Source organism: Branchiostoma floridae, chromosome 13, assembly GCF_000003815.2.
Source record: "Branchiostoma floridae strain S238N-H82 chromosome 13, Bfl_VNyyK, whole genome shotgun sequence".
Classification (NCBI taxonomy): Eukaryota; Metazoa; Chordata; class Leptocardii; order Amphioxiformes; family Branchiostomatidae; genus Branchiostoma; species Branchiostoma floridae.
Window position 1 is genome coordinate 18,603,217 of NC_049991.1, and position 15,052 is coordinate 18,618,268.

The window sequence follows — 15,052 nt, forward strand, 5'->3', positions numbered from 1 at the left end:
GTCTTCATTCATAGTTAGAGTAAAAAAGACCGTTTCTTGCAGATCACTTCAGTGTCACTGACGAAGGAAAGTGGATCTTTCCGAAACGTCTGACCGTTCAAAACCATATCCAGTTGCTTGAGTAACTATTTTTGGCGTAATATGTGACGCTTTTCCAGCTTCCTTGGAATGCCGTTTGCAATGGGGAGGGGAGCTAGAAAAATATTTTACCGTCCAACATCTGCTTTGAGATTACGTCACGCATACAAAGTGGGCAACTAAAGTGAAATGGAGTAAAACGAGTCAATTTTCAATACATTCTAATGGTATAGTCTTTATCGTTATATGGGCAGCACACACCCTTGTAACTTCGCTTGATCTATCCATGAATTGACAGATGATGAAACCTTATGTGTTCTGCTGCTTCAGTGGTCATCCTGTCGTGTACAACTACAGGGCACTGGACCATCCCTTACGTCCGAAAATGTCAGTATCCTGAGTATTCAGAATTGAAGAGCAGGCCAAACTGGAGTGGATACTCCTACCGGACTGAAAAACTCTACTCTACTCTACTCTACTCTAGAAAAACCCTGCAGTTTTATTGACAGTGTAGTTTGTTACATTCAGCAAAACAGTTCAGTCTCTTTGTTTCACTGATTTCCGATAACAACGCATTATACTGTTTTTGATATATCATTTTTTTCATACAAAATATAATCTTCTACATACAAAATCGGTATTGATACAAAATCGTAATCTAAGCAAAATCGGTGAAAGCGGCATATACAAGTATCGTTCATATAGTATGACGGGATAAACGCATGTTACAATGAAGTCCTCGTCTACTTGCGTGCAGCGTGACAATGATGCATGGGCACGGCAGCAAAGTCTGAAGCAAGCGTCGGTTGTGAGAAGAATGACGTGACTGTTCATGGTTGTATTCTGTTGTCAAATTCCATTCGCTCAGTACTATATAACGTTATATTAGTAGTAGTAGTCCACTGTATTATATTAGCTAAATTCATCGCCCAAAACGGTCCATTTCGGGTTCTAACGTTCACCTTAGTACATGTGGTTAAATTCCTTGGTGGCGGTGGTTCAACTCGCGTGCCCCACGGTTTCAGTAATCCTGACTTGCCGAGCTCAATTTTTTTCCCTGCCTGATCGACGTCTTCTTGGGCAGCAGTTGAGGCAAGATGTTTGGTAACACTCCGCCCTGGGCAATGGTCACTCCAGACAGCAGTTTGGCCAGCTCCTCGTCATTGCGGATGGCCAGTTGTAGGTGCCGGGGGATGATCCTATTCTTCTTGTTGTCGCGGGCAGCGTTACCGGCCAGCTCTAAAACCTGAAGAACACAACAACAAGAAAGAACAGTCGACGTAGTACTGTAAGTTCATTTAAGTTCGCGAGATTTTTAAGTTCGCGTATTTCGCTGAGACCTCTGCTTCGCGAAGTCATCTACTCGCGAACATGCATGTTCGATATCGTCCCCCTCCCCACATCCTCCGTCCAAAAGATCCAGTCTCTGCAACTACGTGTTTACTATGATAGCAACTTATACCAATGACAAGACTCAATTGATAACAGACTATTTATTCTTTTCAAACCGAAATAAAAGTTGATTCAACACATATACGATACATGGAGTCATTATTGTATAGGAATGTGCCACTGGCGACCGGAGGAAAATTAAAGAAACATGTCGGCTTTGTTTACTAACAAAACTTTAACGTACACGCCGTGACATGGCTGCGATAATAATTTACTTAGTACATTATCCTAGTTTAACTAGATTTCTACAAGTTACAAACAAAACAAAAAATAAAACTGAGTAGTATTGGTTTTTACAAATACAAGTAATGGCTATGGAATTACAGCAACTAAGATTTACAACAAATATTATAATAGCGGGGAAATTTTCACGACTAGAAACGTGGCAACAAAACTCCGCTTACATGTCGAAAAAAAAGACATTCGTTTCATAATTCTGAGTTAGAACTGCTGTAAATATAGGAGGGATAAACTCTTCACCTTCTTGTGTACAATTTGTGTCCACAAATTACGCTGAAAGTTTAAAACTTAGCGTCGTCTTTCACGCCGAAAATATTTCAAAATGGCGCCCGCGTCGCTTGTGTTTGGCGTGGGTATCCCGTCAGCCTGTGCGGCAAATGTGATTGCGACATATCAGAGGTCATTGGCCCTGTTGCGTTCCGTGCGCTATCGTCAAATCACGGCCCAAACAGGCCTAAATGAGCCAACAATGAGACAGTGGCTTGGTAGAAACACATTTTTTATTTGAGTACACCAACTTTAGACATTGTTTGAAGGGTAACTATGAACTCTAAGGCGTAAATGGCACCTTTGACGGCATGACTAGTGTTGCGGTGTGGGTGGGAGGGGGGCACTCGCTACCGTCATAGTACCGGAACGTAACTTTTGAAAAATAATTGAAACACCCGCTCGCGAACTCAAAGATCTCGCGAACTCCCGATTTGCTCAAACTCGCGAAATTAAGTGCTCGCGAACATAAATGAACTTACAGTAACCTTAGCAGGAATGCGAGAAAATCTGGAAGACGAAGCAAGCAGAGGGATGTGTATGCATGTGGCACTTTCTACATATGTAGAAGACACGAAAAGGTCTGCCAAGCAGGACTAAGAATCACTCCCAAACACACATAAGCAAAGCACCAGTGAAGGACAACAACAACAACAACACCTCGGCGGTGAGGTACTCCAGCACGGCCGCCAGGTACACCGGGGCGCCCGCTCCAATCCGTTCGGCGTAGTTGCCGTTCCGCAGGAAGCGATGGACTCGCCCCACCGGGAACTGTAGACCGGCCCTCGCAGACCTACTCCTGGGTTTCGAGCGAATTTTCCCGCCTTTTCCCCGTCCGGACATGTTGCAATGTTATCCTGAGGATGATATAACGCTGGTTCACCTTTATCCGCCGGGTAACCTATATCCGTTGCTGTCAGAAACGGACGAGAGCTTCAAACTACAATATTTTGAACATATTACAGCTTGAAACCACTTCCATCCAGTTGATATCCCTTAATACCATGTTGGTAAACACAAGGAATATAGGCTACCCTGCGGATAGAGGTGAACTAGCGTTACCTTGCAATAAAAGAGCTGAAGATTTGACGATGGATGTTTGGAAGCTTTTCCACATTCGGACTTGTGAGGAGTATCACGTCGACAACAGATGGCTGATCAGTAGACAGTAAGTACTTCACCTGTCGAGACCGAACCATGTACCATTATAGGGGTATGTCGGAATAACAACAATGGGGTGACAATTTGAGGTCGGTTTGTTTCCATAGTATACATAGCCATTTTGTTGTTGCACTTAAGTCTGCGAAAATTTGGCATAAAATTGGGCTTTGGGTTAAATTGAAAACTGACAGTGTCTGTAGTCAAATGTAAGATATTGTTTTTCGCCCAATTATTGTATTGCTTTGTCTTCGTATTTATCTGCATAGAACACCTGTTGAATCCCTTCAGCTGACTGCATTTGAAAAACTGATTAAACCGAAGGCGGATTCCTGCGTAGTTCCTCGGGTCTGGAACGAAGACGCTTCTGGCGCGCTTCGTGAGCGGCGGTATCGCCGCGCGTCAAGCTCCACTACAATGCTAGAAGATCTGAAATGGAACAGTCTACAGAACAGAAGGAAGTCTGCCCGCCTTGGAATGTTGTATAAAATAAAACATAACGTTGTCTACACAGATGGGTTGAGGGGAAAACTACAGCCCGCCCCACCCCGAGCGAGACGTTCTCATGACAGGCAGTTGGTACAAACTGTCTGTAAGACACTCTACCGTAAGGCCTCCTTTTTGCCGCGTACTATCAGTGACTGGAACCTACTGCCACAAGTGGCGGTCGAAGCCATCACCATTGACACGTTCGTGTCAACGGTCTCCAAGCTGATGTGAAAACCGAAACCTTGACCGGTGACCTTGACCCTTCACTCACAAGCGACAGAATAATCAGCACGTTGATTGTGGTCGCTTCAACAGGAAGATCAAACTTTGGATACAAGCCTTTACACAACAATTAGAAAAAAAAATTCTGAAAAAAAAGGTTTGAGTTAAAACAGTCAATTGGTACTTGGGGCCGGGAAGGTATCTAATAGTATATTAGGTACTAGTACGGAAATATGCGAACCGCGTGGCGCAATCGGCAGCACGTTTGACTCAGGAACCCCAGAAGGTCCTGAGTTCAAATCCCGCCGTGTCACCGATCTTGTGCCCTTGGGAAAGGCACTTTACACGACTTTCCTATATAGGCTACAAAAGTCTTCAGCAAATTGAAGTTGGTAGTCTATTGCATACAAGAATGACGGATGATGTATCAGCAAATCAATCAATCTTTATTCAAATCAATATGCCGTACACAATTTAACAATGCCGTAATCTTTCACAATGCAGAAAAAGTCACTTTTATATAACTAAAAGTCTTCAAATTTCCATACTTTTTTGTTCTTTCCCTAAAATGTTTTTATCTGTGATTATACAGTTTCATTTAGATACGATAATACGTGTTAACATAATGTCAAAACAACATGTTTGCTGCCAAGGTACTTATAATGAAAACTTCCTCTGAGCAAGCCATTTCGAAGTGTAGCATGAACTGACGAGACTTTGAATTTTAACGTTTTTCATTCAGACTTTTAAAAGTGCTTGGTCTGTTTTCGATGTTGTTTATTTCTTGCTGATATTTTTATACTTCTACTCTTTCTTCACAAGCTTTCATGCAATTTTAGTTAAGCACAAGCAATATTTACAAGCAGTAGTTTTAGTCTTCCCCGGTACTTTTGTTACATCGCCGTGGTGGTCAGGCTTGGGTGCCTCTAGGATCCTGTGCTCTATACGGACTGGGAATAGAGTGTTCTGTTCTTACACATAAGAGTTTTGTAGATGACCAAAATCTTAATACGAGACACATGTGATATCACTTGACATTAAGCTTCCTTTGTTAAGATCAACCATAACAATCATAACTGCCCTTTTAGGTATTCAAAATACAACATGGTACTCTATCACACCTGTTGCTATTTGGGCACGTTTCAAATATATACTGTAACATTATTTAACAGAATAATTAAAGCATTCATTAAATATCTATAAAACTCACACATGGCAAATATACTGTACAAAGTATTATCAGAGCAGTACCTCCTGTACTGATGGCAGAGGTGGGGACATCATGATACATATCATGGACTAAATCACTAAGATCATGCATCATATTAAAACATATCAAACAGTCATGGTGGAGCGATCACTTTTGTCAACATTTTGCCATGAGTCCTGAGATGACCAGACGAAATTTTCATCCCCCAGGGGTCATAGAAATCTCATTGATCTTTCCTCCCATCATGGGAACAAACAGCTACTTTATATCCTTGACTTCCAATGAATTAAGTTCACGCAATATTTACAAGCAGTAGTTTGTCTTTCTGACCGATATTTCATCAAGTGACACAAGTATCATTGCAAAGTTATTTACAAGTTTCTTTGTTGAGCATAATTGCTATTGTCATCAACATCATCCAGTCATCATCATCTATTTTAGACAGTCGAAAATAGAACTTGGTGATCTAACACACCAAGTCCTAAATTTTCTTGCTATTTGAAAATATTTCAAAGACCAACACACAATAAAAGTTTTGACATTTGGCATCTATAAGATGTCTGGACGTACGTAACCAAGAATATCTACTGATAACAGAAGTAAACTCATCTTAGGTCTTGGACCAAGTTTTGACAAGCACAGTCACATAAACAAGCAAAAAAATTAAATGATCAATCTAACGTTATGTCATGGAAGGAACCTACTCCCCATGGCTCCAGAGATGTCCACACCAAATTTTCATCCTTGAGTGCTCATTAATGAGCTTTCGTTTACATCATGGGAACAAAGGCATTTTTTATCATTGACTTTTGATGAATTAAGTTCATGAAATATTTACAAGCATTGGTTTGTCTAAAATCTCATCAAGTGACAAAAGTATCATATTCATTGCACAGTTATTTACAGTTTTCTTTGTTAAGCATAATTGCTATCATCATCATCATCATCATCATCCAGTCATTATCATCTATTTTAGACAGTCAAAAACAGAACTTGGTGATTTAACACAACAAGTCCTGAAAGTTCTTGCTACAAATATTTCAAACACCTACATGTACACGTGTACATAATGATAGGTAAATGTACTTAAACATAGACTTTTGAAAACCAGAACAATTACTGATAATAGAAGAGACACATCTTTGACCAAATTGATACTATTACACACATGAACACGCAAAAAATTCAGATCTGATGACAGACACATTGCCTGGACTCCTAGACTTAATTGTTAAACATATCATACACAGAAATACACAAAAAAATTGATCGGTAATCATGTAGGGATCAGTTCAACATTCATTTTGTCACCCCTCCGTAGACGACCACACCACGCTAGTCTTGTGCTTTAATTGATGCCCATCAGGAGAACAAAGAGCTATCCTTGATTCTTAGTGTCAATTAGTCGTTTGAACACGGCAGAACAGTTTTTTCTTACACGCCGCAGTAACCACATGCCAATTTCCCATCACTGAAATGGCTGACTGGCAGGCAGTTGACGTGAAAGATCCTCCGGCATGCCTTGCAATTCTGCATCCTTCCCAGACGCTCCCCCTGCTGGCAGTAGCAGACCAGTGAGATTTGCTGTGCCTTGGTTGGACCAACCTTCCTGCAGCTGGTCTTACGTGGAAATGGCGTGAGTTTGCCTTGTTCGAAGCACGTCTCCAAATGGCTCCTCATCTTCTTAACATCATACACAACCCTGCTCACGTCTTGCCCCTCTGCGATGTCCACAGCCCAGGCGATGGCAAACAGCCCGCAATCAAAGACGTTCTCCTGACGCTGTATGTCCGGTAAGATGACGGTTAGGACTTTTCTGGCTTGGTCAGCAAACGCGGCATATGACTGGTAAAGTTGGATTTGCAGAGATGGAGTCATGGCAACTCCGAGGCTGTCATACAGGCGCACCTGTCCGCCTGCACAAGATGATAGGACCCAGTGCTGGCTGCCGTTGTGGTGGATTTGTAGCCCTGTTCCTGTAATCTTGGCAAATCCGTCTTCACAGTGACCAACTGCAGGCGCCTCCAGTCCTTGGAGTGCCGGGTACTGGCGGCGAAGCAGAATCTGGACAGCCTGGATGTGGTTGTCTGTCAGCATCTCGCCGAATGCCAGAGTCGCCTTGTCATGGATGCTCAACTTGACACTTGGCCACTCCACTTTACGCTCCTCGGTGTGACGAACAAGAACAACCTGAGCAAAACGAACTCTCCTGGTTGATGTCTTGTCACTTTTCCCACCTTTAGATAGGACAGACTTTATTTTTCTGACTTGTTTGGTTTGGTGGCTTTCCGGGGTGTCCTCCTCTTTTGCCGGGGACCTGGATGTCACCACCACTGGAGTCTTGCTCTCGGAGTGGGTCCCTTGACTGCCACTGTCTGTGCAGATGGTCGGGGAGGCAGCGCGGACCTTGATGACGCGGTGGCGAAGTTCCACTGCTGCAGCATCGGGGGCATCTCTGACAGTAGGAACAAACTCCGGCTCTGCAGGGAGGTCTGCATCCTTCATCCTGTGAGGATAGAAGTGTTAACGCTTCTGAAGTTGTGCTGTCCAGAAACATAAAAACACTCGCACACTCACTCGCACACTCACACACATGCACACACACAAACACACAAACGAACAAACACACAGTAGGAACAAACTCCGGCTCTGCAGGGAGGTCTGCATCCTTGATCCTGTGAAGATGGAAGTGTTAATTAGCTAATATCTTTAGAACCTCTTGTGTAGAGTGATTGCATCAACAATTATCACCATCAACTTTCCAGATTATCCTGGCTAGAACTAGAGTGTCACAAGCTCATACCTTTGCCACAAGCTCTACTAGTCGAAAATCATAACCAAAGCATATCCAGAACACAAGCTATAAAAACTGGAAGCTCCCCTGCATTACCATAGAGTACCACAAGGAGGCCAATTATCAAAGTTGACTTTTGTTTTCCCAACCTTACTCATACTCAACCTAATATCATACAGATCCATCCACAGCTTTTGCTCTCTGGAATCATACAAACACGCACACACACAGCACACACACACTCACACACATAATATGCACACACACACACTCACACACGCATGGCACACAGACACACACAGACACAGACACACACATACACTCACACACACGCACGCGTGCGCGCGCACACACACACACACACACACACACACACATATCCAAACAGTGCCATAGACATAAACCAATTGGTGAATGTAATTGTTGTGCCAGGAAAATCACTCCTTGCATATTTGAGGACATCTGATCAATCTTGACTGGTATTTCTGTATTTCTTGTAAGATGTTGTACTTACTTAAGGTTGAAGAGCGACTGTCTCTTCAGCCACAGTTTCTCCACTTTAATCTCGACCTCGATCAGGCTGTCATGTAGAGTGTCCATGGAGTCGTCATCTGAGCAGATGTAAAATTAATGTAGTTTGTAAGTTTTCTTTAGTACGTACCACATAAAATAAACAGTGATTTGATCACAATGTGCAAATTAAAATGTGAAGCCCAGCTAGCTGGCAATGGGCCAAGGATGCCAAAGAGTAAGTTAGTAAGGATAAACAGGATATGAAATAACTTTGGACCTTACTCCTGGCCATCCTTTCATACCTGCGCATGCATTACAGCCCAATACAATGATTAAGCAAAGGTGCTGGGTTCAAGTCCCACACTCGTACCTAATATATACTAAAATGGACTGTCAACTCAACTAGAAAGAGCTAATGCAGTAATATCAGGCACTTATTTCAATAACCTGTGACTTTGCAAAATTATCAAGACCCAAAAGATGATAGACTTTATTGTTTGGTTGTGCATTGTCTAGATGTAAAAAAAAAAAACATGCACATGAACCTGTGGCTGGCGCTTTCCAGAAGCCGAAGAAGGCCGTGAAGCGTTCCCACAACCCCTGGATGAAGTACCGGTCCTCTTCAGGCATGTCGTGGTTCCGCATCTCGGGAAGTGCGCTGTCGATGATCGCCATGGCGATGTTCATCAGCACCAGGAAGATGATGCTGATGAAAGCGAAGAAGAAGATGGGGCCGAGGATGGGGGCTGCCTCCTGTAGCTGGTAGTAGTAGAAGTTTCCAAGAGACATCTGGAACAATGTGGAGAAGGACTTGCTGATGGAGCTGAAAGATAACAAAAAATCAAATCGTTGTAATGAGGACAATTGGCGTGTTTTACTTCCAAGCACTCAGAATCCATGTCCTTTTGTTAAAACGAGACATCATGATATTAAATTTTTTACCCACATTGATACAAGAATATGTTTTCTTACCTGTACTCTGTCACAGTAAGGCCGAACATGAGATATGCGTAGACTCCGAAAGCTGACATCCAGAAGAAAAAGTAGAAGATGAAGGAGGAGAACTCTCCCGCCATCCCTCGGAACACGGACATCAGCTTGGCGAGGAACGGGTTGAACCTCAACAGCCGGAGGAGCTTCATCATGTTGACAAACGCCAAGAAGGCCAGGAACCAGCCGTAAACCTGGCTTATGTTGACCGCAGATCGGAAATGGTGGACTTGATCTTTAAGAGAACAGTATTGCATATCATAAGTACAGTGTTAAATAACCACCTTGTAATACAATCAACTTGGCATGCTTTCCAACATTGACAACATTGACATTGAGGGTTAAAGTGAAATTTTCATGAACATGTAAATACTACAGTAACTGTAACAATGCTTTTGCTGCTTTTGCATTGTGTTACAAATGTACCTTTCTCTTCCTTGATCGCCACCAGAGCCCTGGAGCTGTAGATTGCCTTAAAGCCATACAAGGCAATGACAATCAATGCCAAGAAGAAGTTGAAGATTTCAATAATATTCCATGCCCCCTTCAGGTAGGCCAAGCCGACTGTGCGTGCAGTTTTCACCTCTCTCCACAGAGTGTAGAGGAGAATGATGACATAAATGATTTCCAACAAGGCGTAGATGTACCCGATTGTACCAGGCCGTTGATGGAGTCGGAAGGTCTGCACGTGGTGACGGGAGAAAACTCCGGCCATCTCGGAGAATTCAAACACAACCGTCAGCGATGTGAACAGATCAACGTTTCCATTGTAGAGCATCGCTTCCAAGAAGATGACCCTCGTGTGCTTGTCGATCCAACGGTTTGCCATCAGGTCTGCTAGGATGCTGCGCATCTCGTCTGCTGATTTTCCAAGGTGCAGACCAAAGCCGTCTCCCCAATAGTGCGTTGTCACACCGTAGATGGGGAGACTGGGGTCGTTATTGGGGAGGTAGATCCATCCAGGGGCTGCTGATTCCACAGCTGATGTATTCCTGACCCTTTTCCACCCCTCCTCAAATGCTCCGGTCTCCTTGGCGTGTTCATCATACGGTGATGAACATTCCTCAAACAAGTGCTGAATTGCCACAGGCACCACGCACGGCCCTAGTATGACAGGAAAAGAAAACATAATATACAAGTCAGTCGCATTCCCTTCACTTTTTTTAGGTACAAAATGTAGATGTCTTTCAAACATAGATCAATCCCGAATAGTTAGATAATGATCCTTTGAATTTCTTGAACGTAGCTTTCCACACTATTTCTTTTGGTATGGTAAGGCTGCTTGATTGTGGAATAACATTTGCAGCTGCCATGTAAGCCCTCGGCAAGTGTTCCATGAAAGTAGTTCCACCCACCTGGCTTTACACGGCCTTGGATCAGGCTAGGTGGGTAGACCAGGACTGTCTGCATGTCAGCTGTGAAGACCTTCTCAAACCAGCGGGGCTTGTCGCCATTGTAGGAAGTCTCTGGGTAGAAGCTCTGCAGAGCGGTCTCATTCAGCCAGGACCAGAAGGTGAGAGGATCATTTACCTGTGGAGAAACAACGCCATGTGAGTTTATTTATTCCACAAAGTAATTGTAGATTCCTCATCGAGGGTGCAAATAATGAATGTTATTATGATAATAATAAAAATCACTATCTATTTGTGTCAAGATGGCTTTCCACTGGCTTCAAATGTTTTCTAAAGTTTCACAGTCTACAGTTGCCGGGTAGACCCAGGAAACCTTGGCTGGAGTATGTCAGGAAAGACATCAAGGTGTACTGCGGCCTTGACAGTGTGAGCCCGCTAAACAGGGCCGCTTGGAAGCTGCCAACGCTAGAATCAGGGATCTTAGCAGCAAAATAATCAAATACTGGATTACTATGTAACAGTACTACATACTACTACCACTGCTGCCCACCACTGTGTCAGGGACCCACACAGCAGTTTAATCATTAAATACTTGATTCTACTATTACTACTACTGCATAATGTCTGATCAGATATATGTAGAGATTTAAAGATCTATCCCAATGCAAGGACCTGGTGTAAGGAACTCACGTCGTCCACAGACTGCAGGAAGGTGTTGGTTGTGCTCAGTGTCTGATGGAAACCCTCTGTGGTGTTGTGGTGCTCAATGGCGATGCTGAGCACGAGCAGGAGGAAACAGCAGAACCACGCGATGTCCCACACGGTTTCCCCAAATCTCCTGTCCCTGCGCTGCCTCATTCTTGCTTGTTTGATGTTGGCAAGGGACCTCATTGAAAGTCGCTCCATCTTCCTCCTCATGCGAAATGCATCGCCTTTAGTAAGCAAGAAAAATATGAAGAAGTCTATATGGTCTATGTGTATTTGTTTGAGGGTAAAAAATTACTCACAACCTGGACAAAAGACTGAAGCACGAAGAAATAAGAACAATTCAGAATGCAGGGTATGGCTGGGAGCACACTGAAACTACACAAAATGGCTTTCTTTAAACAGCTTCGAACATGTGGTAACAAATTGTGCACAGTTTACTTGTTCGCGGTAATAGTTCTTTTCCACAAACTGATGAGCTGACACTTACAGTTGAAGTCTGTCTCCCTTTGTGAAGACACCATGCTAGCTTTAATCAGAGCGGGGCCCCGCTTCTTTTTAAACATCTTCTTGACGGCTTGCGTCTTACCAACAAAGCAAGTCACGATGGTGAGGAACAATATCTGTAAGATAAAAGCATTAGTTGGTGGAGTTTCTGACAGGTTGTGACTTCCGCATACAAAATGTTGTGACTAGGTCAGGTTCTATTAAACTAGCAAGAAATTGTGTTGATGGCCAGATACCTTATACCACATCATGCAGCATACATTAATTCATGATTCCACCAGGTGAGGTGCCATAATAACGCCACCTCAAAAAACGTTGTTATAGAGGCCTTCTCAAGATTGTTTTCAACACCTAAATATCTGAATTGTATTACATTTAAGACATGTAACATTCGGTGTTCAAGACAACCTTAGTAAAACCTCTATACTTGTCTAACGTTTTTTTTTCAGGTGGAGGTATCATGGCTCCTGGTGGAATTATGAGAGTCGATGTTACAAGAAAATTCAACAGAGAACATGTCCTAATACCTTTCCTGGTTGCATGACGAAGATATCCGCCCAAAATGCGATGAAGTACACAGACAGCCACCTCTCGGATTTGTCCTTGCCCCAGTACATGCTGTACAGCACCGTGAAGACAGCTGACCCCACGGCAGACAGCACCACGAGCACCCAGGCAACGTAATTGCACCAGTGTGGCAGGCCCTTGGCTTGTCCTTGCTGCGTGGGTGCCTCTGGTGTGTCACCTGTCTCCATGTCTCTGACCCGCCGGTCGCCCTTGTTGCTGGGTCGGCTGTACTGGAACAGCAGGACTATGGCCATGATGACGGGAAGGCAGGTGAGGCTGGCCATGATTCCCGTGTAGACTCCATTCAGGGTGAAGGAGAATGGCCCCAGGTTGACGGCCTGCACAACCTGGGTTTTTATTTCGTCCCTTAGCCACATGGCGCTGGACACCATGGACACAAGGAGGAGACTCAGGCAGCAGCCGAGCCTCTGGCTGCGGGTGAACGTGCCACCTGGAAAGGAAACACAATTGACACATTAATCAGCAAAACTAGTTGCTATCAAATGGAAGCAACAAAACCAGCAACAGACATTCATCAACCGTAACAGTTGCTCAAATTTTGTTCAGTAAAACTTCAGACAATCGTTGATATACATGATTGTATAGTCCGTTTAGATCCATCTAAGATAAAGATAAAGTGCAGAAATAGCAAAATAACTGTTACCTTCAGGTGTGAAAGCGACGGACAAAAAGAGGTGCTCCTCTATCAGATTACTCCGCAGAATTGCCGGGAACAGGAACCCGAAGGATCGCAGATCCTGCTCAGTGGCGACAGGAAAGGTCTTCACCACCTGCCCGTCCCCGCGGTCGGCTGCCAGCCACTCATTGCAGAAGAAATAGGACCTGAAGTTCCAACAAAGAGAAAACTGACCTATAGTGACATATCATAAAATATTGTGTAATTTCAGTCCCTCAATGACTCTGTGTTAATCTTTTATTATGTTTTCCCTGGTGAATAGATAAACAGACAAACAAAAAGGACCCTAGGCTTGTATAATCATGATTGGATGAAACTAAGACAGCCCCAAAAGCTCAAATTAACTCACGTTTTGCCAGTGGTGACATCCTCCACTGCTGCTCTGTCCACGTGCCACGATGCACGGCTCCCCTCCCCACTGTTGTCGTGCATGAGCTGCAGCTGCTCCACGTTACCCAGCTGTTCCACTATGCTGAAGGTCAGGGTCACCTGGCTGCCCTGGGTAAAAACCTAAAACAGCAACAAAATTCCACCTGTTAGGAACTGTCGTAAATGATTGTACTATAATTGAAGTCTTCAGTGGATACAGCAGCAGCAAAATAAATGATTGAGGATACACTTTCAGGGGAAAGTTGGGCGATGGAATGATTACATTAGAGGCCATTGCTAAATTTGACATTCTAACCTTCTCAGCGATGTTGACCACTCTCACATCGGAGTTTGCGGCGTCTCCGACAAGCTTGAAGGTAACGGTAGACTCTGTCCCAGCATGCCTAGCTGCACCTGTCCAGACGAGAAGGCGGTACAGGTAGCCGTTCTGAAGGTCGTCCAACCTTACAGCATGATGTAACTGTAACAAAGTGTGAAAAAATAGACCATAACAATAAATGTTCACATAATGTGATGATAACAACATGACACTGACATTTCCCAGCACACACAGTATAGTCTAATACTGCATGAAGACTGGGTACTTTCGGTAAGTCGCAAGTAATTGGTGAATCACACTTCGTGACCCTGCCCTTGTTGGTTAAGATTTATGAAGCACTAAATTGTGATAGACATCGCTCTTTTGGGCTAGCCTGCGAGCCCTTTTTATACTTATTTGTCTTTTCCTGTCAAACCAAGGCCACACCTATTTTATTTGATGTTTCTCGGACTTCCCGACACTATTTTTCCGATTTGAAAAAAAAAAAAATTTCAAATGGATGGCCACACCTCATGTTGACAAGATTTCACTGCCTCTCCTTTGATTCTCAAATTATAGATGTTCCTCAAATTCCAGTAGCTGTACATGCCTATTTTGGATGGTACATTTATCATTTTTCTTCAAACTTTGTACTTTGCTAACAGGGACCCTCTAAATGCTAAAATGTTTTCATTTCTGTTGTGGAACTTGAGTAAGCCCCTCGATCTCTCCAACCCCTTACGTTTTGCAAAAGTTTTTAAACCGACCGACCCAATTTTTTTTTTTTAAATCCGAGAAACAACAAATAAAATTGGTGTGGCCTTATGAATCGATAAATTTTTTAATGAATACTGGAAAACTCTAAGACTTACTCTAACTGACCTGTGGGATACCCTTTATCCATTGTATATGTACGTATTGTAAACAGGGCAATTTGGAGATACAATTAGGTAGCCGGATGGTGGTTTCAGATTGCAATTATTTCAAAACATTGCTACAGTTTGAAACCAATATATTCTTTTACTTGATATCCCTAAATACCCTGTTTTAAAATGCAACGGATATAGATTACTCCACAGATGTAGGTGATTTCATCATTATGATAACAGCGTAATAAAATCAT

General features: G+C 43.3%; 3 protein-coding genes across 4 annotated transcripts in view; all 3 read right to left on the bottom strand.

The window, feature by feature from the left end:
* Positions 1-989: 989 nt before the first annotated feature.
* On the bottom strand, positions 990-3,224 carry LOC118429665 (late histone H2A.2.2-like). Of its 2 annotated transcripts, none has more exons than XM_035840249.1 (3): positions 3,100-3,224; positions 2,698-2,894; positions 990-1,324 (listed from the first exon to the last, which is right to left on the bottom strand). In XM_035840249.1, exons 2-3 carry the CDS (start codon positions 2,878-2,880, stop codon positions 1,100-1,102), a joined length of 408 nt encoding a protein of 135 aa, XP_035696142.1. In that variant the 5' UTR covers positions 2,881-2,894; positions 3,100-3,224; the 3' UTR covers positions 990-1,099. The 2 variants fall into 2 exon arrangements, with proteins under 2 accessions (XP_035696142.1, XP_035696143.1); XM_035840250.1 differs by having other exon boundaries at positions 2,698-2,908; positions 3,099-3,166.
* Positions 3,225-5,840: 2,616 nt separating this feature from the next.
* LOC118428782 (polycystic kidney disease protein 1-like 2) overlaps positions 5,841-15,052 on the bottom strand; it is a 9,999-nt gene continuing 787 nt past the window's right edge. The window contains exons 2-12 of the mRNA XM_035838980.1: positions 13,927-14,091; positions 13,591-13,751; positions 12,505-13,387; positions 11,961-12,093; positions 11,456-11,697; positions 10,769-10,943; positions 9,840-10,517; positions 9,396-9,648; positions 8,969-9,246; positions 8,425-8,521; positions 5,841-7,622 (exon numbers count right to left, since the gene is read on the bottom strand). Of these exons, the coding sequence (XP_035694873.1) occupies positions 6,551-7,622; positions 8,425-8,521; positions 8,969-9,246; positions 9,396-9,648; positions 9,840-10,517; positions 10,769-10,943; positions 11,456-11,697; positions 11,961-12,093; positions 12,505-12,936 (3,360 nt within the window). The 5' untranslated portion in view covers positions 12,937-13,387; positions 13,591-13,751; positions 13,927-14,091 and the 3' untranslated portion in view covers positions 5,841-6,550. The remainder of the gene's footprint in view (positions 7,623-8,424; positions 8,522-8,968; positions 9,247-9,395; positions 9,649-9,839; positions 10,518-10,768; positions 10,944-11,455; positions 11,698-11,960; positions 12,094-12,504; positions 13,388-13,590; positions 13,752-13,926; positions 14,092-15,052) is intronic.
* LOC118428599 overlaps positions 12,954-15,052 on the bottom strand; it is a 50,319-nt gene continuing 48,220 nt past the window's right edge. Inside the window, exons 27-30 of the mRNA XM_035838700.1 lie at positions 13,927-14,091; positions 13,591-13,751; positions 13,273-13,387; positions 12,954-12,995 (exon numbers count right to left, since the gene is read on the bottom strand). Of these exons, the coding sequence (XP_035694593.1) occupies positions 12,954-12,995; positions 13,273-13,387; positions 13,591-13,751; positions 13,927-14,091 (483 nt within the window). The remainder of the gene's footprint in view (positions 12,996-13,272; positions 13,388-13,590; positions 13,752-13,926; positions 14,092-15,052) is intronic.